Source organism: Heteronotia binoei, chromosome 2 (assembly GCF_032191835.1).
Source record: "Heteronotia binoei isolate CCM8104 ecotype False Entrance Well chromosome 2, APGP_CSIRO_Hbin_v1, whole genome shotgun sequence".
Classification (NCBI taxonomy): domain Eukaryota; kingdom Metazoa; phylum Chordata; class Lepidosauria; order Squamata; family Gekkonidae; genus Heteronotia; species Heteronotia binoei.
The window spans coordinates 42,410,589-42,431,458 of NC_083224.1; the positions used below are offsets into that span (position 1 = coordinate 42,410,589).

The 20,870-nt window shown below is 43.0% G+C and overlaps 1 protein-coding gene across 1 annotated transcript in view; it reads left to right on the top strand.

Annotated features, from left to right (window-relative positions):
- Positions 1-1,843: 1,843 nt before the first annotated feature.
- Positions 1,844-20,870, top strand: part of GDAP1L1 (ganglioside induced differentiation associated protein 1 like 1) — a 74,256-nt gene continuing 55,229 nt past the window's right edge. The window contains exon 1 of the mRNA XM_060230871.1: positions 1,844-2,375. Within this exon, the coding sequence (XP_060086854.1) occupies positions 2,196-2,375 (180 nt within the window). The 5' untranslated portion in view covers positions 1,844-2,195. The remainder of the gene's footprint in view (positions 2,376-20,870) is intronic.

The window sequence follows — 20,870 nt, forward strand, 5'->3', positions numbered from 1 at the left end:
TTTAACCTTTCTTCATAGGGAAAGTGTTCCAAACCTTTAATCATTCTAGTTGCCCTTTTCTGCACTTTTTCCAATGCTATAATATCCTTTTTGAGGTGCGGTGACCAGAATTGCACACAGTATTCCAAATGAGACCGCACCATCGATTTATACAGGGGCATTATGATACTGGCTGATTTGTTTTCAATTCCATTCCTAATAATACCCAGCATGGTGTTGGCCTTTTTTTATTGCAAACACACACTGTCTTGACATTTTCAGTGAGTTATCTACCATGACCCCAAGATCTCTCTCTTGGTCAGTCTCTGCCAGTTCACACCCCATCAACTTGTATTTGTAGCTGGAATTCTTGGCCCCAATGTGCATTACTTTGCACTTGGCCACATTGAACCTCATCTGCCATGTTGACGCCCACTCACCCAGCCTCAACAGATCCCTTTGGAGTTCCTCACAATCCTCTTTGGTTCTTACCACCCTTTCTCCAAGAAGTTTCTGTGCTCCAAGAAGTATTTGACCCTGACATCTCCCAGCCCTGGGCTGGATCTTCATCCTTGGCCACCACTCTGTTTCTTGGTTCTTTCCCAGATCCCCCCCCCCTTTCCCAGATTCCCCCCTAGTAATGCCTGTTGGACTACTTCCTTGTTTCAGCCTTAACTTTAATCCCTTCCAGCTGTGGCCCAGGTGCTATTGTTATTTACCAGAAACATGGCTGTTGGGGTGGGAGGGGCACCCATGATGAACAGTGTGAGAGAATCTCCTGCTTTCTTCACATGAAAATTAAACTGCTGTATAAAATCAGAGTCCAGCTACAGACTTGTAGGCGTTTTCCACTTAGGACCAGGCTTGTATGGTTTTCCCCATCACTGTTGTGGGTGCAGGTATAGTATAGTGGCAATGAGGCTTTCACACGACAGATTTCCCCACATTCCAGCCCCCCATCACATGGTGACCATTTTCCCTGTGCCATATCAGGGCTTTTAAATTTGGCAGTAGACATATTGTTATAGCATAGTAACAATATAACAATCTGCCTTCAGGTTTTCCCAGGGCTTTTTTGTAGAAAAAGCCCAGCAGGAACTCATTTGCATATTGGCCACGCCCTTTGACACCAAGCTAGCTGGGACTTTGTGTGCATTCCTGCTCAAAAAATGCTGTGTTTTCCAAATTTTCATTTTTTAAAACAGCAAGTCTCTAATGCTTATTGTTGTGGAGATATAGGGGGAAAGGTATACTCAGGACAAAAGACTTAGTTTCTCAAAAATGAAAGCTGGGAATTCACAGAACCTAATAGACAGACTGAATCTAAAAGCACTGAATCAGCTTCCTCTGGAAGCTTTCAAGCTGGACCTGGAGGTGGAATTCATCCCCTGCTTTCTTCTCCCAGCACTCCAAGATATGTTCCCTTTGCACATGGATGTTCCATTTAGTTGTTATAGCTACTAGCCAGGGAGGGATATACCCTCTATGAATTTGTCTGATATTTCTCTGTAAGTCCTGAACAGCAGACTTCAGTCACCAGATCTTCAAACCTGATTTTTTTAAAAAAGAGAAAAAGAAAAAAAGTCAAGGTCAGAAAACACTCTCAAATTTAATAAGACAGCAATAGATGTGTGCTAAGTGAAAATTTGCCTTCATTTGCATAACCAGACTTTCTGACCGAAGAAAAAATTATATCAGCATTCTGGATTTGCCTACCCATAGAAGTAGAATTTATCTTAGATAAACCCCAGTCCCCTTTATCTGGATCCTGGCTGGTCTTGATGTGTTGATTTCTATCCTGCCAGAATCCATTTGAATCACAGAAGGCTATACTTGTTAATGAGATGCAAGACCCTCCAGTCATGTGTGGATGCTCAGATTTGTCGTCAGGTGGCACAGACTGTCTGTTGTGTCTGTGATTGGAACAATGCATGAGCAGTGCAGCAGTCAGCCTCCGTTGCAACCTTGCCATGGCTGTAAAGGGGTTGTGATTTAGCACACACGCACACACAGCTACACCTCTGCTTCTCTTCCCAAACCAGATGCTGCTTCTGATCCTGCTGCCCTGGGCTCCCTGTGCCAATCCAGAGTGAGTAATGAAATTCAAGCCCTTCGGCTCCGGCAAGGATGCTGTTTCCATGAGCCCATGTGATGCTTCGATAGTACAGCAGCTGCAGCTCTTCCTTTCTCCTGTTCTTCCATAATCTCGGGCTGTCATGGCGACTCCCAACAATGTTACTCCCACCAACTGCAGCTGGTGGCCCATTTCAGCCCTGGAGAACGATGCAGGCAAATCCATGGAGACCAAGGAAATCCAGGACCCGGCACACCCTGCTTTCCGATCCAAGGACAGGCTGGTTTTGTATCACTGGACCCAGTCGTTCAGCTCACAGAAGGTAAGGCTTTAACTGGATTCAGAAGGGCGGGATGTCGGCCAGTTATTACAGTATGCAAAATTCCTGGATGTGAAGGAGAATGTGAAGCTGGTAGACAAAAGCAGGTTGCTTTTTTCCCTTGGGGGATGCCCGAGGGAGCAGCTGGGAGGCAGAGTGTTGTTGGAACAGAGGTGTATTTTATGTCTGCATTTCAGCAATCTCAACAGTATTGGGCTTGGAGACAGGGGGAGGGGAATGCTGCCTGTCTCCATCTGGGTTTTTTTGAGGGGCCAGGTTTTTGTGCTGTGTTTGGCAATGTTTCAGCTGATGATTTGAAATCTTAACTGAATGGTAGTGGGGGAACAGAAGCATAGAAAAATGAATTCTAAAATATTTAGAAGGTAATAATGGAGGAAAACTGCCATGGGAATATACAATGGGGCTTAGTTCCCAAATAAATATTGTGGAGCAGGACAGTGTGTAGGGCTCAGAACTGTACCAAACAACCCATCCACTTCTGAGACTGCAGTATTCAGACCCAAATTCCATTTCCTGGGTCCTTTTGCCTGTCCATATGTTTAGGTTTTTGTTTTAAACTGAAAGCAAACGGCCTCCACCTCCTAATTTCTGAATCCTTCATCATTAGGATAAGAATTTATACAGGATGAAATGTACCTGGCCTTATTATTACAGCCCAATGTACCCAGCACCAGCTATTTCTCTTTGCATTCATTATATATGGGAGTTGAATTATGCATGGGGTGAAGATGAATGGACAGGCTTCTTCAAGGAAAAAGGCCCTCTAGTTTCCCTTGGAAGTGGAAGGATCTCTCCTTTGGAAAACTGTGTGGGCTGAGGTGTGTCTCTCCCTCCCACCTGCACACACAAAGAAACCCATGGAGCAGGGCTATGACTTTAAGATTAGGGGCTAAAGAAACTTGTTCCATATTCACACGGCATGGCTCTGCTTGTCAAGCAAAGTGTGTCTCCTCTCTTTCATCCTCCTTTTTTGTTTTTTAGCATGATAATTTATCTCCCTTCAGGAGGCTTTCTTTATGTCTTTCTCACTGCCTTTGCCTGGGAAGGAAACAGTTAACTAGCCACTCATACATGCTGTTCTACAACTAGTCCAGAGCTAGCCCCACCTCTGCCAGAACTAATGGGACTCCATAGGCAGCAGATTGAGCAAATTAAAGTGGCAGTGCACAAATCTGCTAATGTAAACCAATCTAGATTGATAAAGAGGGTTTTTTTTAAAAAAATTGCTCACAAAGAAAGCAAGATTCTCAGTGCCTTATAATGCATGTATTGCACTGAGTTCTTAAGGAAACCCTGGATTAAAATGCATAAACACAGCTCTGGATTAATGCTCCTTTTGGCAAATAGAAATAGTGCTTATCAGCTTAGTATTTCCATATGCCAACTGTTTTATTCCTCTGACATCAGTATAGCTTCAGCCTCCCTAAATGCAAATATCCAATTCCCTCCATTGCTGTACTTTAGCATAAGGTTCAGTGATCAAATCCTGACATGCTCAGAATATTTTACGATTTGGCATAATATAGATTGGCTAAGAAAATAAGCTGCCATGCAGGTTCAAGTTTTGTATCTGCCAAATTTTGTCTCGCTACTCTCAGGCTTGCCCATCCCCATCCTCAATACGGGAATGATAATACTGTCCTACCTTACAGGGATGTCATATGGATCACAACAAATACATGTGTTGTGTTTTGAATTCTGAAAGAGCTGTGTAAATGCTAAGTATTATTATTATCATCATCATCACTTTAGGATTCACTTCTTCTTCCAGGTAGAAAAGATGGGGGGTTATTATAAAGGCATTCAATTCCCTGTGTTGTTCATGATGTCAGGTACCTACAGAAAACAGAGCATACACAGAACTAGATACAGACATACCTCCCCCACCCCCCCCCTGCAAAAAAACCCCCTATCAGGATTCCTCAGTGATGGACACGAATAACAGTGTCTAGCAGAACTTGCTTTCTTATTCTTTGTTCAGTACCATGGCCAGAGCATTCAAGGAATGTGCCAGTTCTAAAACGATTTCCCTTCATAGAGATGACTCTGGCAAGCCAAGGACTCTTCTACTCCTTGTAAGGGCTTATGCTACAGATAAAATTGGCTAAATCAAAGCTTTGACATGTCTGCATGGGTTTTTCTCAGTGGGCCTGGAATTCTGCATGAAAATGACCAACTTCTGCAATTACAAACTCTGTGATAGGAATGCAGTTGTTCACAGAACATTTCATTTTGGTTAGGTATTTATTTCATTTATACCCTACCTTTCTCCCCAATGGGGATCCAAAGCAGTGTACATAATTCCCCCTCCTCCATTTTATCCTCACAACAACCCTGTAAGGCAGGTTAGGCTGAGAGCATGGGACTGGCCTAAGGTTACCCAGCAAGTTTCCCTGGCAGAGTGCGGATCTGCCTAGTTTTCCCAGATCCTAGTCCAGCCCTGCAACTCCTACACCATGCTAGCACTCATTGTTTTTTTTTTTTTTTTTTTTTAAAAAGAGATTACTACTCCTTTTGTCCAGAACTCCTTTTGCTTGTTCTGAGATTCATGGGTTCTTTGAGGTTACTTATAGTAAGGGAGATGCATTTTATGTATGATCCAAATTAGTCTTTTTATCAGGGAAATCCAGGGCTTGAAAGGAACTGTGTGGTCTAAGGATGGGACATGGCCTGGTGAGGCTACCTGGTGAGCTACCACAGTTGGGTGCATGCTTGGGCTTCAGAGCCCTCTTCAGACACAAAAGGGAATAGGGGTGTATAACTTCATCCCTTGCCATTAGCAGGTCACATGAAGCTTCTGAATTGTCAGTGCCTTCTGCCTTTACCCAATAAACAGGGCACTACATTCTGCCTGCTCTATTTCATGCTCTAACTTCCAACTTCAGCCATAATGACCCTGGCAACCCATAAGAACATAAGAGAATGTTGGATCCAGCCAATGGCCCATCCAGTCCAACACTCTGTGTCACACAGTGGCCCAAAAAATCCAGGTGCCATCAGGAGGTCCATCAGTGGGGCCAGGACACTAGAAGACCTCCCATAGGTGGAGAGCATGCTATCTAGATCTAAAGATTCTGGTACAATTGTCCAAGGTTCTAGTGTGTCCCAGTATTTTTACCATTACTACTTAACATAGTTGAGGGGTAAGTCTTTTAATGTAAAGTGGGCTATGTTTGCAAGCAAAGCACAATGTGTGCTACAAAATGTACTTTGCTAAATCAACTCTGTGACTGGTGGCCATGGCCACCTTCCATGATGCACTTTGGACTTGTCTGCTCTGTGTGTTTTGATATTTCTCTCTCTCTCATATCTAGAGGACATACATTAATATCTTTAAAATACCTGGCCATGGTGACCCTGCCTTAGTGCATAGATTATTTTCAAAGGCATATTTTCATTTTACATTGGGATCCAGTGAAAATTTCCCACTGACATTTTCTTCCTGCTACAAACCTCTAACTTTTTTTCTTGGGGGCTTCCTATCCCCCAAGGGCAGCATATTTAAAGTTATTTTGGGCTGCAGCGGGGTGGGAGAGGGAAATTCTGCTCTGCTGGTGGAAATTTCTTCCATCAGTAGGGATTTTGTGTGGGATCCAATTCTATTTTAATTATAATGCCAGAACATGTACACCACAACCACCACTCAAATGTAACATAATGGTATTAAGTGGTAAAATATTAAATACGCATGAATCCAATTTAGTGCCCATATTCAATAAATTCATCCTTCCCAAAATGCCTCAGTCCAGCTTTTGAGGCTCTGAAACAATGACTGTTAACTACAGATTGAAATTATTGTTGGATGTTCATTTGAAAAGCTCAGTATTCAGCTCCTAACATTGTTCCGAGACTGCCAATCTCCTCTCACTACAGTTTCATATCAGTTTCTCCTTGTGTGCTTTTTCCTGTTAGGGTGTTCCATTTATTTTGAGATTAAGGTAAAAAAAAAAAGACACTGGCTTCTCACTCTGTGATCTGCCTCCTAACCATTGGCTGGATTTCTGTGATGTCACATAAGCACAGAGAAGGACAATGTATGCATGGAGACAGAAACTGAGAGGGTGGAGGAGGCTGAAAGGAAGCTCTGGGCCATACATGTCATGGAGGTGAGAACAAAAGGGGACCAAAAGGAAGAGGTGGTGGAAAGAAACAAATAAAAAAGTAGTGGTTTCAGGTAGGCCTGCGGAAGGATGTGGCCACTAATAGGATGGATAAAACTAAAAGGAAGATAAAACAATCTTAAATGACAAGGAACAGAGCCTCCCTTCCAGTCACTGGTTTAGCTGCTATGGTATCACAGAATGTTTTAGAGAAAAGGTCTCACACAGGCCCTAATGTCAGAACTATGGTATTTATAGGAATGGGTGAACGGAGTTCAGGGAAACTAACTTTCCTTGCTTGCAAACAATTTTATCATCTTTGAAAACAAAGGAGACCTCAGCATGGGATACAAACCCCTTAGTGGGAAGGAGTGCAGCAGCTTGGAGAGGGCTGACCAGAATAAATTAGCTAAGTGTTATTCCATTTGCAGAGCTGTTGTGATGTCACAGAGTCTTGGAGGATGACTGGATAGAGAGTGGCCAAAAGTGGTGGCTAGGGAAAGGGGGTGGGTTAAAAGGTGAACTCAAGGATGTGCCAAAGAAGACGCCCTGAAGAGAAGTAGCAGGCAGAGGGAAACTTATGAGGGAACACTATGAAGAGAACAGAGGAGACTCTGTATGTAGTGTGTCTGTGTGTGCATGTGCACACATGGATCAAATGGAAACAGGTCAGAAAACAAGCAGATGGAAATCTACCTGACTGTGAGTCAAAACAACCCCCACCCCTTTTTTTCCTAAATATTATCCAAGTTTCTATGTTGGTGAGGTGTGTGGGGAGAGGCAGAATGCCTTCTGGTGCTTTGGTAGCATTTGCATCGTCTTATTAAGGACATAAGAGAGGAATGTTGGATCAGACCAGACCAAAGAATATCTGTTCCAGCATCCTGTTTCCCAAAATGACCAGCTGGATATATCTCAGAAGCCCAGAAACAGAACATGGGAGCAAACAGCCCTGCTCTCTTATCCCCTAGAAAATGGCATTCAGAGGTACAGAGCCCCTGAACATGGAAGTTCATTTAGTTTACATTCTCAGAGTCAGGCCCAACCTTCATGATTTTATCTAATTCCCTCTCAAAGCCCTCTAAGCAGTGGCTATGACCACATTCTGTGGAAGGCAGTTTTGTAATGTTAGTTACGAAGGAGTGCTTTGTCTTGCCTGAATTTGCTGGCAATCATCTTCTGGTGACTGGCAGTGTTAAAAAAGAAACCGAACAGAATACAACAGCCCAATGCCTGCCTAAGTGTTAGAGTGCCAAGAGGTGAGAAGAAAGTCTGAAGTCTTAGATAAGCTAATTACAATTATTTTCATTAGTACTCAGTGGCTTCTTTTTGTGTCTAATGAACAGATCACTGATCACATAAGAATAAGACAGGCCTATTGAACATATCAGTTGTCTCAGTACCAGCTCTTTAGAAGTTAAGGCAAGTAAACATACAAAGGAACAAATCTGTAATTTAATTATTTTCTTTGGTTTATGTTTAATTATAATCTAAATGGACAAACTTGAAAGGAAAAAGCAGTTAATCTGTCTATTTTTGTTGAGAGGTTCTAGTAAACATTTTAATTTCATTTTTTAGAAGGCTAAAAGTTCAATGATTGTTAGTTTTCCAGTTCAATGGTGGTTTCTTAGTTGTTCAGTGTTTCTTGCTATTTTCCTTCATCTGTTTTTCTTAGGGCAAAGCAAGCAAAACTTTTTAAACAGATCTGATCTTATGAACCCATATTCAGAAATTTATATATAATAGCTTGATTTAAGCTCATTGAGACTTTTTTTTAAAAAAAAATTGTTTGTTTGTTTATTTTGTTTAATTTATATCCCACCCTTCCCATGAATGGACTCAGGATGGGTCACAACACAAAGGCTGCAATCACACTATATAATACACTTTCAATCCATTTCCAATGCACTTTGCACTTGGATTTTGCCAGTTTACACAGTAAAATCCAGTTGGAAAGTGGATTGAAAGTGCATTGTTTAGTGTGTGTGATTGCAGCCAAAGTATAACAATAATCAAATTAAAACTTTGTAAATATCCAACCTAATCTAAAACAATAAAGATGGCAGTCTACAAAAACATAGTATCCAGGGTCTATGTCAGAGTTGTAATTCAGTCTTCAGATATAGTCAGGTCCAAGCATACCCAGTAAGCTACATCCTTATAAGTTACAGCCAAGTAAACAATTTACAGTCAGGCAGGGAAGGGTGAGCAGAAGGGGCTGAATAGTATTGGAGCTCTGCTGCCTCAACTAAAAGCCTGGTGGAAGAGCTCCATTTTACAGGCCACGTGGAATTGTAAAAGATCCCACAGGGTCCTGATCTATATTGGGAGCTAATTTTTTTTAACATTCAAATTCAGTCTCAACCAATCTTTTTTCCTTCTGTGGGTAGAAAAGCAGCTGCAGGTGCAGCTTATTTGCCTGCTGAAATTTACAGCCTCCCATGGCAGCTTTTCATTAGAAAAAAACAATCAAGGGGAAGGGGCTGCTGTCCACCCTGCCATTCTTTGTATTACTGGTTCTTAGGTCCCAGCCAGATGATATATTATAGTTGATAATCTGTATGCTTTTGAAGAATGCTTTTTGTTAGTGATGCCACAGTTTTTTTTTTTAAAAAAGAGCTCATAACACAAAATGTCACCTTCTATTTGTATCACTACTTGATCCCACTTGCCCTGAAACTACAATTAAGAAATTATATGAATGTAAGACATATTTCATACTTATTGGCTGTTGTGTCCCTCCATATTAAATATTCATCAGAGTAAGTAGTTGGCAAAAATCCAAGGTTGGCTCATATGCGTGTTCAAAAGTTGATTATTTTGGCTTCTTTCTTGGACTTGATGAAAATTCTGGGTTACTAAAACTGACTGGACTTTGTGGAAACAAATTGACAGAATCATGAGGAGGACAGGAAGGATTGTGTCTGTGCTTAGTTCTCAAGGCCCTTTCTTACATGACCAGGGACATGCTGATCACCACTTAAGGGTTAGGAAGCAGTTTTTCTCTAGGTCGGTTTGGCCAGGGATTCTGAAGGGTTTTTGTCATGGAGCAGAGGTCACTGGGGTGGGTGGGGGGAAGTATTTGTGAATTTCCTGCATTGTGTAGGGGGTTGGACTAGATGACCCTGGAGTTCCTTCCAATTTTATGACTCTCTGATTTTATGAAAATATAATACCCAAAGCTATTTTAGATATCTAATGGGATGGATCCAAACATCCTCTGGGGAGCTTTCCTCCATTCTATGGAAACACCCTTCAACTTAAGGAATGGAATGGAAGAACTTGCTTTTAAGACAGAACCTGGCTAAACTGACCTGTAGCCATCTAGCCATCTTATGTATGATTGTGACTTATAGTATTTTATAGCACCTGTTTTATCTATTTTAATTAATTTATGTAATTGATTGTATTTAAAATTGTTGTCTACATTGTTTTATTTAAATCATGGTATTCCATGTCTGTGAGCCGCCCTGAGCCCACCTTTGGCGGGGGAGGGTGGGATACAAAAATAAATTTATTATTATTATTATTATTATTATTATTATTATTATTATTATTATTATTATTATTATTATTATTATTAGATGGAGGAAATCTCCTTAGGCTGAAGGGAGGCCTCAAGCGTTGTTCAGTGGAGTGGCAGGATAGGGAGTTTGCAATATATAATTTTATATATAATATTAGGTAATATACACCTTAATAACTCCTCCCTATTAGGGGATGATGCTATTAGGGGAAGAAATGCATACAGCCCATCATAGAGAATGGTATTGTGACACACAATATTCTCAGAAGGAAGGGGAATATCACATGGTTGCCCTGGCAACTCCCTCCCAACACACATGCACAGGAATAACTGTGAGGCAATTTAGAACATCCTGATAACTTTTTAACCCTTTTAGTATTTGTCAATGTCTCTCATAATTGGTAACCTGACTGCTATTTAAGCAGCAGGAAATTCACCCACCATTAATTTTTTTTATTATAGTTTGGTGAATTAGGTTCACTTTTAGGACTGCATATGTTTTATTGGTTGTATGATGTTACAAAGTTCTATTAGTGTTGTTGTGTTGTGTAGGGCTGGGGTGGATTGTTGGGAGAGTAATTTACCCATCCGTTTCTGTCCCACTCTTCCATCTCAATGATCCACCCAATCTAATGGTATTAAAAAAAACACTTCCAAGCATGAACACAAAAATTAAAACCAGAGGGGTCCTGGAAAATAAGGAAATTAAAGAGCAGATTAAAATTGCCCCAGACCAATCCTGTAGCAACCAGAAGGAAAATAAAATAATAAAAAAGCAGAGGGGTGCTGGTGGTCAAATGGACAGATGAGAAAGTCTTGCCCCTGGAGATGTCCTATATTGATTCTGTCAAAATATCATCTAATGAAAGTGCTTCAGATAATGTAAGTATGGTGTAAAGACTCATCTGGGATAAAGTACCCTTTTAGACACCCTAGTCCAAGATTATTTAAGGTATTATAGATCAAAAGCACTTTGAGTTTTGCCCAGAAACCAGTTTGAAATTAGTGAAGGCATCTGAGCTGCAGCATTATGTATTTTGGTCACATCATGAGGATGCAAGACTCACTGAAAAAGACAATAATGCTTGGAAAAGAGGAAGACCCAACATGAGACCATTTGTCTCAATAAAGGCAAGCCATAGTAATCAGATTACAAGACCCGAGTAAGGCTATCAATAGTAGGATGCTTTGTAGGTCATGAATTCATAGGGTCATCAGAAGAGATTTGATGGCACATAACACACACCCATTATTATATGTTCACACTCAGACCAAGTGCCAATTAACATTCTTAACCAATTGTAGGTCCGAGTAGTTTTCAAAGGCCCGAGTAGTTTTCAAAGGCCACCATAGTTAAAATTCTTAGCAATGATAGTGAATGGGATCCGGCAATCAGTCAGCAGCAGGATCACATGACTGCAAATCTTTCCCATGTTCTTTTCTGCCAGCAATCCCATCCAACTGTGGAAAGATTCAGAGCTGTGCTTGATGTCCTTCCTCAGTGCAGCCCTACAATCTGCATAGTTGTTAATGCAGATGGTCAGAAAAGACGGCTGGAAATTAATTGAACATGGGAGGGATCCACAAATCCTGGTATGGCAGATCACTGGATCCAGCCCCTAATGTGGAAATTACCAAGACACAGGGGCCAGCCAGTGACTGCCATAAATCCCCTTAGAAGTATACAAACTAAACCACCAAGGGAACTGAGCCCCACCTTGGCTCCCAGCTGTGCTTGGAGAAAGGTTGCTGGAAAGTCCAGTTACCCCTGTCCCCACCTATCAAGTGGATTGACTCAAAGTGACAGGGCAGAACTCAAACAGCTTGGCCAAAGTTTTAAGAAAGTGAAGAACACAAAATTCTGAGGCATTCTCAGATCACCCTCTCCTGCCCCTTCCTGCTGACAATGCTGACAGACGTGGGAATGGAAGGGTTTCTGAACTTACAATAATCTGCTAGCCTTTCCAGGATGGATAGATAAGCAGTTAATCAAGGTGAGCTATTTTCTATCGAGAAAATGACAAACTGAGGAGGAAAGAACTCACAGCACCACAGCCGCAATCTGAATTCCCTCTGTCTGCCTTTTAACATTCAAAGAAATGTCATATGACCTGTTCATGGAGTTCCTTCATAACATGAAGCTTGACTGTTCTCCTCAGAACAAATCCCATAGTCCTCCCCATCACTATCTATCTTTTGATTGGCTTTTCTTTTTACACATTCACAGTAAGCAGGAAAGCTCTTCTTAAACTTGCCTGTTGCCAAGCACTTTTATGGCCTTGCACAGGTGACTGGGTGGTCCATGGAATAGGGCACAGTTGGTTTGAAGCCACCAGTGATGAGGTTATATGAAAAGCACTAGGCCCAGATTGTTTGCAGGCTCATGTCTTTCAGATCATTACCTTCAGTTTCGCCCTTTCGTGTTCTATGTGCCTAGAGAGCTCCAAGATACAAGCAGCGCCAAACTGCAGCTTTTGCTGCAACGCTCGATGTGAGTGGGCGGAATGAAATGAGGCTTACTGCGTTTTTTAAAAGCCAACCCCTCCTAATAAAGTGGTTGGCAACAAGATGCGTTGGGACGCTACAGAATCTTTACCAATGGAGATTTTAAACAAAAGGATGCTAAGCAATCTCTTGCCAAGGATGCTCTGAGATTATTTCCCTCCAACTCCTGGGGCCACTTCTGAATAGGTGGAGTTATTTACACTGAAACCTCAGTTCGGACTGATACTAGTGTCATGGGGATACAAGAGTTGCTGGAAAAGACAATCATGCTAGGAAAAGTTGCAGGCAGCAGGAAAAGAGGAAGACCCAACATGAGATGGATTGATTTGATCAAGCAAGCCATGGCTCTCAGTTTGCAAGACCTGAGCAAGGCTGTTAATGATGGGACATTCTGAAGGACATTAATTCATAGGGTCGCCATAAGTCAGAAGTGACTTGATGGCACTTATCACACACACAGGGTTATCAACTTCCAGGTGGACTTGGAGTTCTCCCAGGAAAACATCTGATCCACTGTGGAGATCAGTTCCCCTGCAGGCATCATCCTCACTGAGCTCTTTCCCAAACTCCATTCTTCCCAGGCAGCACCCACAAATCCCTAGGAATTTCGCCTGCCAGAGTTAGCAATCCTAGGAGGAGCCAGAGCTCAGTGGTAGAGCATGAGCTAGATCTGAGGTGGCAGGACTGGGGATGACCTTGGAGAGCTGTTACCAGTCAGAGTAGACAATCCTGGGCTAATGTGCCAATGAGCAACTCTTATGTGTGTTGTTTTTATCTTGCTTTGGTCTTTTATGTTGGTTTTGGAATCCTTACCATTTGTTGTTGCCCTGTTAGCTGTCTTAAGTCTTAAAAGGTAAGGCAGGACATATTTTATATAAACAAATAAAATGTTCAGTGTTGGCCATCAAGACTTCCCCCAAAGAATCCTGGGGATTGTAGTTTGAGAGGGATTCTTTGAATTCCTATGTTGTCTCAAAAAACTACAATTCCACCAAATTCCTTGGCAAAGGGAAATTATTAATAAATTGCTTCAGTAGCACAAACCTGAACAATTACAGCCTTTTGAATCAATGACCTTAAAAGGGTCTAACTCTGTTTAGGATTGCATAGTTGGTCCGTTTGGGAAGTTCTGCCTGTGTTTCCATAATTCTATGAAATGTGAGATTGCCAAATCTGAATTTGTGGCTGTCCAGCTGTCAGGAAAGCATCAGTTATATTGAGCTGGTGTAGGTAGGAACATGAGCTTCAAGCCAGGAAGCCCAGCTTCCTGTGTCACCCTCAACTATGAATTCATGTAACTGATCCATGCTATTAGCCTTCTTTCAGTCTCAGGCATCTATATCTGGAGCCCTAATATTGCTCACCCTTAAAGAGCTGGTTGTAAGCATCGGTGAGATAATGCCAAGGAAGCGCTTTTAACACTTGGAATTATATAAATGATAAATATTATTATTAATACCATCAAACATGGCATCACCTATCCTGTTTTTATTCTGTACCTTCTCCAAGGAGTTCAGTTGGTGTGTGTGGGTCTCTGCTCTCCCACTTTATCCTCACTGCATCTCTTTAAAGTAAATGAGGTGGAGGGAGAGAGTGATTGGCCTAAGATCACTCAGGAGGGTTGTCAGGGGGTTTTTTTGGCCATCAAGGTGTAGCTGGCTTATGGTGACCCCATGAGGTTTTCAAGGCAAGAGATATTCAGAGGTGGTTTGCCATTGCCTTCCTCCAAATCACAACTCTGGTATACCTTGGTGGTTTCCCATCCAAACACTGACTAGGACTGGCAATGCTTAGCTTCCAAGATCTGATGAGATCAGGCTAGCCTGGGCTATCCAGGTCAGGGTATTGCCAACCTGAGGTAGGCAAATTCCTGGAAGCTTGGGGATAGGGACTGGGGAGGGTGAGGTTTGTGGAGGGGGTGGGGCTTAGTGGGGTGTAATGCCATAGAATCTATCCTCCAAATCAGCCACTTTCTCCAGATCAATTGTTATGTTGGGAGGTCTCCAGGTCTCACCTGGAGGTTGGCAGCACTATCACTTAATGAGCTTTAGGACTTTGGGGATTTCAACTCATATCTCCCTGGCTGTAATTTGGTACCACATTAGCTGAGAATCTCTCCATTCTCTGTGATTCTGCTGTGTAGCAGCCTGTGATTCTGCTGGGATTCTGCCTGTAACGATCTGCTTTATGTGACTAACTCCATTTAAGCATGCTGGCAGACTTGTCCACAATTTGTAGCCAGCTGGCATCCCTGGGTTCTCCCCTCCATCCCACCTGGAATGCTGATTTCATCCCACCCAAGGTTCTTCCTTAAAGCAGCCTGTCTTTCCTTTCCGCTAGTCATGGTTGTGCTCTGACAGTTTCCATTTAAAGAATGAGTTTGTTTTAAAAATCAACAAGGATTTTTGTGTGTAAGGGGTTCTGAGCATCTAAGTTCCTTTCATCAGATACCTGTCCAAAAGAGCCTTGGCTCTCAAAAGCTTATACCTGAAAAATCTTGCTAATCTCTAAGGTGCTACAGTGTTTGAATTGAGCTCTTCAGACCAACAGAGCTATCCTTTGAAATTGTTTTTAAAATGGGGACATTCAAGGCTTCAGTTTCCACACACCTGATCTTTCCCCAGCCCTGCCCTGCTTCAGGTTCCAAATGGACTTCTCAACAGTTGGCTTTCTGTCTAACTGATCTTGAAACAAAGTCCCTTTTTCTTGTTTTGGTACTTTGAGCATAGTAGGGTGCTTGGTTAGAAGAAGCCATGGAACTGCCTTCCACTGAGTCAGATTATGGACCATCAAGGTCAGGGTTGTCTACTCTGTCTGGCAGCAGTCCTCTGAGGTCTTAGATGGAATTTTTTCACATCACCCACTGCCTGGTCCTATTAACTGGAAATGCTGGGAATTGTGCTAGAGATTCTGGAGCTGCTCTGCCACTGAGCCAGGGGTCAGGCCACATAAGGAAACTATTATTTGTTAAAGGAAAGGGTTATTAAATGCAAGTACAATTTTCTGAACTACTTTATTCAAGGTGTTCTGTAGCTAACAATTCATATACTGTGCAATAGGTGTATTCATATTCAATACACACTCATATTCAGCCACCCTGAGGCAAGAGGAAAAGCAAGATATGGAGATTTTAATAAATAAATACAATTTGGGCCTGAGAGCAGGTTTACAGAAGTTTGGCTAATTAGGGAGAAATCACTGGAATGCAGAAATATTGCAGCCCCACCTAGCAAGGAAGGCTGCCTATAGTCCTGCCAGTACACTGCTCCTGCACTCAGCAATTTGTAAGCTTGTTGTATCATCACCTGGGGTGGATGTAAGGGTATACAACCCCAGTGACTGTTAGGCTTAGGGTGCCCCTGTATATTCAACTATCCAGTTTGGTGTAGTGGTTAAGAATGCGGACTCTTATCTGGGGGAAACAGGTTTGATTCTCCACTCCTCCACCTGCAGCTGCTGGAATGGCCTTGGGTCAGCCATAGCTCTCACAGAGTTGTCCTTGAAAGGGCAGCTTCTGGGAGAGCTCTCTCAGCTCCACCCACCTCACAGGGTGTCTGTTATGGGGGGGGGAGGTAAAGGCGATTGTGACCACTCTGAGATTCAGAGTATAGGACAGGATATAAATCCAATATATTCTTCTTCTTCTCCTTCTTCACCTTCTTCTCCTCATCCTCCTCCTTCTGAAAGAAATCATACATCTAAAGGACCAGGGTGAACATTCTTAGGATGTTGCCTACTTATAGTACTTTAATAGTGATCCATTCAAGGTTGGTACCTAGTTCAGTTTCTTAGCATTTGTACATTTCAGTTATTCTTAAGATCAAAGCACTTCTGTCCATTTAGAGGAAAACAGCCTTGCTTTTATTTGGTGTTTTATGTGGCATGAATAAACACAGATTTATAGACCTTAGCAGGCATATTTATCTTCTTATATAATGCCAGTATAAATTATGCACACAAATTGTGTGTCACGGTCATGGCATGGTCTACAAAGGCAGTAAAAATATAAAGTGTTCAAAAGTAGGAGAAATGGAGGGGGGAGAGCGATGATGATGCTCTTCACCTGCAGTGGCCACTTGGTCCAGGGACAATCTTGGTCATCATGTGGCCTCATCTAACTCTTCCCATCATGTGGATGTCTCTGGGGAAGTGACTGTTCTTTGGACATGTTCGAAGTTGTCCTTCCCTGTCATTTCAACCAAAAGGTAGATATTGTATGGGCTATTAGGGAAGCATAATATCCATGAGTCAGAAATCCTGAGTTCTGCTTGCTCTTGCTAGTTTCTTCCACCCAGCAACTCTCCCCACCCCCCCCACCCCCGCCCCAGTCGTTCAGCAAGAAAGGCAAAGCTGGCCAAGGCAGTTGAGTCGTGCTCTCGACCAGCAGAGCTACTGAACAGCGTGGGCGGTGAAGGAATGCACACGATACATCTTTTCCTGTCTCAGCAGATCCCGGCACCTGCTAGAGAAAAATGTGGTCTGGCTGAGCTAAACAAAATGCCCCCACTCTCACAGTCCAATAGTTAAATAATTTGGTGATGAAACCATCAGTCCAATGACAAAGAAGCGCAAGGGATGAAATTTACCCGCATTGCTTTTGCCAGCTAAAGCTAGCAAACTGGGACATGTGCCGCTACCCAATGCAAACACCGCTGAGAACGGACTGGTGTGGTGAAGGGCGTATAAGCAGACTGTGTCTGGATTTCAATAGGGTACTTGCCGTCTATAATTCAGTTCACAGCACGTCTCATCTGCAAGAAAACTCAGTTCTCAAGAGGCAGCCATGAGCTCACACTTAACTGCATCTGGGGAACATGCAGAAAATTCACGTGGGAGAGCTCTCTTGGGACTCCGCCGCTACAAAATCCAGGGTGGTAGATAGTGCGTTTAAATGCTCATCCCCGACCCTCCCCATTTCCACCCTTGAAAATCTGTCTTATTAACGACTTGACTATATGAAATACTGGAAATTCTGTGAACAGAGATCATGGGAGCTCAATTCCAATCAGCCCAAGCCTCCCTCCTGCTGTTTGTCTTATCTGAAATGGTCCCAAGAAGTCACTCCTTACCCAATGGGAGCAAACATAGAGGTGCTTGCATCAGAAGCTTTATGCTTGCTCCAGTGGACCAAATAACAGCTCAGATCAGGGAGACGGCATGAGAGGAAGGCTTAAACCCTTTGTTGGATTATCTGATTTTAGTACATCCAGGAATCACCATCAGTGCACAAGGCATCTCCACACAGCAAAACTTTGGTACTGAGCATGCTAGCAGACTTACAAAGATGCATAGAGCCAGCAACCAGATTCAAAACTAATAAGAGTTATTTATTCTATGAAACTCCATTCTAGACAGTATAGATGAGAGATAGAATAGGATCTAAACTAATTTACTAGGATGGGTGTGGATGCAGAGGAGTGTGCTGTTCATCACAGGTGGAGATGGCATGCTCCTTCTTTGTGTGAGAGACTGTGTGTGAAAGAGAGGTGTCAAGCTAGAAAGAAGGACTCTTATCCCTGAAAATAGCATTCCAGATAGGATCAGAGAACAGGAAGGAAAGGATGCTTGGTGTGTCCTGATCTATCTGATTAAATCTATGGTGACCTCCTGAAGTCTGAGGCAGGGCCCTTCACTTTTCTAACACCCTTCTCCTCTTGCACCATGTCTCAATGTAAGTCAGTCCCCCTTGCATCTGATTTTAGAGGGGAAAATATATGAAGGGGGGTTCATAGAACTCCCAGCATCACATGTAGCGGAATTTAGCTGGCCTCCTTGATGTTAGTTTTCTACATGTAGAAAGCTGAGACTTGAACCAGTAGCATGGTTTCCTTTTTTTTTTTCTTTACTGCTCCTTATCCTGATGGCTCAGGGCCAGGTGCTAAGATTTAAATTCCCATTAATGGACAAGCAGAGGTGGTGAGAGAGATCAGGAATCTGTAATGAGTAGCATGGAGAGGTTAAGTAGAATGTCCCAAGCTAGCAAAGGGACAGATAAGGTGAGTCTGTGGCAGTAAGAAAAGATCTGAAGAAGCAGATCTCAAGATCAAGTCTGAAGGACAGGAAAGAAGTCGTTTTCTGGTAAGACGACAGTTCTTTGGTATTCCAACTGTAAATGAAAGTAGTATCTGCATGGGAATGATGCTTTGCCATACAATCAGTTCTTTTAGAAACAAATATTTGGATTAAGAACATAAGAACATAAGAGAAGCCAAGTTGGATCAGGCCAATGGCCCATCCAGTCCAACACTCTGTGTCACACAGTGGCAAAAAATGTTATACTTACACACACACTGTGGCTAATGTCCACTGATTGACCTCTGCTCCATATTTTTATCTAAACCCCTCTTGAAGGTGGCTATGCTTGTGGCCGCCACCACCTCCTGTGGCAGTGAATTCCACATGTTAATCACCCTTTGGGTGAAGAAGTACTTCCTTTTATCCGTTTTAACCTGTCTGCTCAGCAATTTCATCGAATGCCCACGAGTTCTTGTATTGTGAGAAAGGGAGAAAAGTACTTCTTTCTCTACTTTCTCCATCCCATGCATAATTTGGACAGAGCCAAAGTACACATTATGGTGGCCATGGGTCTGACCTTTGGCCACCAATGCCATTATAGAGGAAAAATTAGCCATTTAAAAATTCATTTATTTATTATATTTCTAACCTGCCCAACCCCACAAGCAAGCTCAGAGTGATTCACAACACAATTCAATGAAGTAAAAACATTTTAAAATGATCAAACAATAACATTTTAAAGCAGTCGAACAATAATCCAATTTAAAACACCAATACTATAACCACAAATATTACAGAAGCTCCCAGAGAACGCTACGTATATGCCCAGATGGAATAGGTAACTGGGGGATGGAAGATGGGATAATTAAGATGGAATGAAATGAAAGGGATGGGCAGAGCAAGGGAGGCTGATATAATTGGATACCTGCCACCTCAGCCAAAGGCCTGGTGGAACTAGGGTTGCCAAGTCCAATTCAATAAATATCTGGGGACTTTGTGGGTGGAGCCAGGAGCCAAGGTTGTGACAAGCATATTTGAACTCCAAAGGGAATTCTAGCCATCACATTTAAAGGAACTGCACACCTTTTAAATGCCTTCCCTCCACTGGAAATGATGAAAGATAGGGGCTCCTTCTTTGGGGGCTCATAGAATTGGACCCCCTGGTCCAATCTTTTTGAAACACGGAGGGTGTTTTGAGGAGAGACACCGGATGCTATCCTGAAAGTATGGTGCCTCTAGCTCAAAAAACAGGGGGCCCCCCAGAGCCCCAGATGCCTATGGATCAATTCTCCATTATACCCTATGGGAATTGGTCTCCATAGGGAATAATGGAGCACCCAGCAGACATTTCCTCCCCCCCCCCCGCTTTCTGATGACCCTGAAGCAGTGGGAGGGCCTCCAAACTGGGGGATTCCCTGCCCCTACCTGGGATTGGCAACCCTAGGTGGAACAACTCCATCTTACAGGCCCTGTGGAACTCTAATTCATCAAGAGTTCCACCAGGCTGGGACCAGAGCCAATAAAGCCCTGGGCCTGATTGAGGCTAAGCGGGTGTCTTTGGCACTAGGGACCACCAGAAGATGCTGTTCAGAGGAACGCAAGGCACACTGAGGAATGTATAGGTAAATCTGGTCCTGCAGATATGATGGTCCCAGACCACACAGGGCTTTAAAGGTCATAACCTGAAATCTGTACTTGACTGACAACCAATGCAGGCAGCAAAGCACCAACTGCACAAGCACTCGCACAGACAACCCAGTCAGCAGGCGCGCTGCTGCATTTTGAATCAGCTGAAGTTTCCAGAGCAGAGTTAGGGACAGCCCTGCATAGGGCAAGTTATAGCAGTCCAGCCTGAAGGTGACCAAAATTGCACTGCAGCATCACCAAGCCATCTTCTTCCTACCTCCTACCTCCACCACACGGCACTTGAAAAGGGCGAGGGGATGACTGCATGGGCCAAATCAGAACTGGGCCCTTGCAAGAATTATTCAATGGCTAAATTTCCCTCTAAAATGGCACTGGAAGCCATGGGTTGGAACTGTGGCTGTCATCATGTAATTCAGCTCACAATGGGATCCAGACTCAGTTTTCCAGCAGCAGAAAGGAATGTTCCTGTCTTTGCCCTCCCACCACAGCCTACTGATCTCCATTAAATGCTGCTCCTGTGGGGATAGGGAATCCTAAGGAATGGATCGTAGAATCATAGAACTGGAAGGGAGCTCCAGGGTCATCTAGTCCAACCCCTGTGCAATGCAGGAGCTTCACAAATACCTCCCCCCAAATCCCAGTGACCCCTATTCCATGCCCAGAAGATGGCAAAAAAGCAAAACA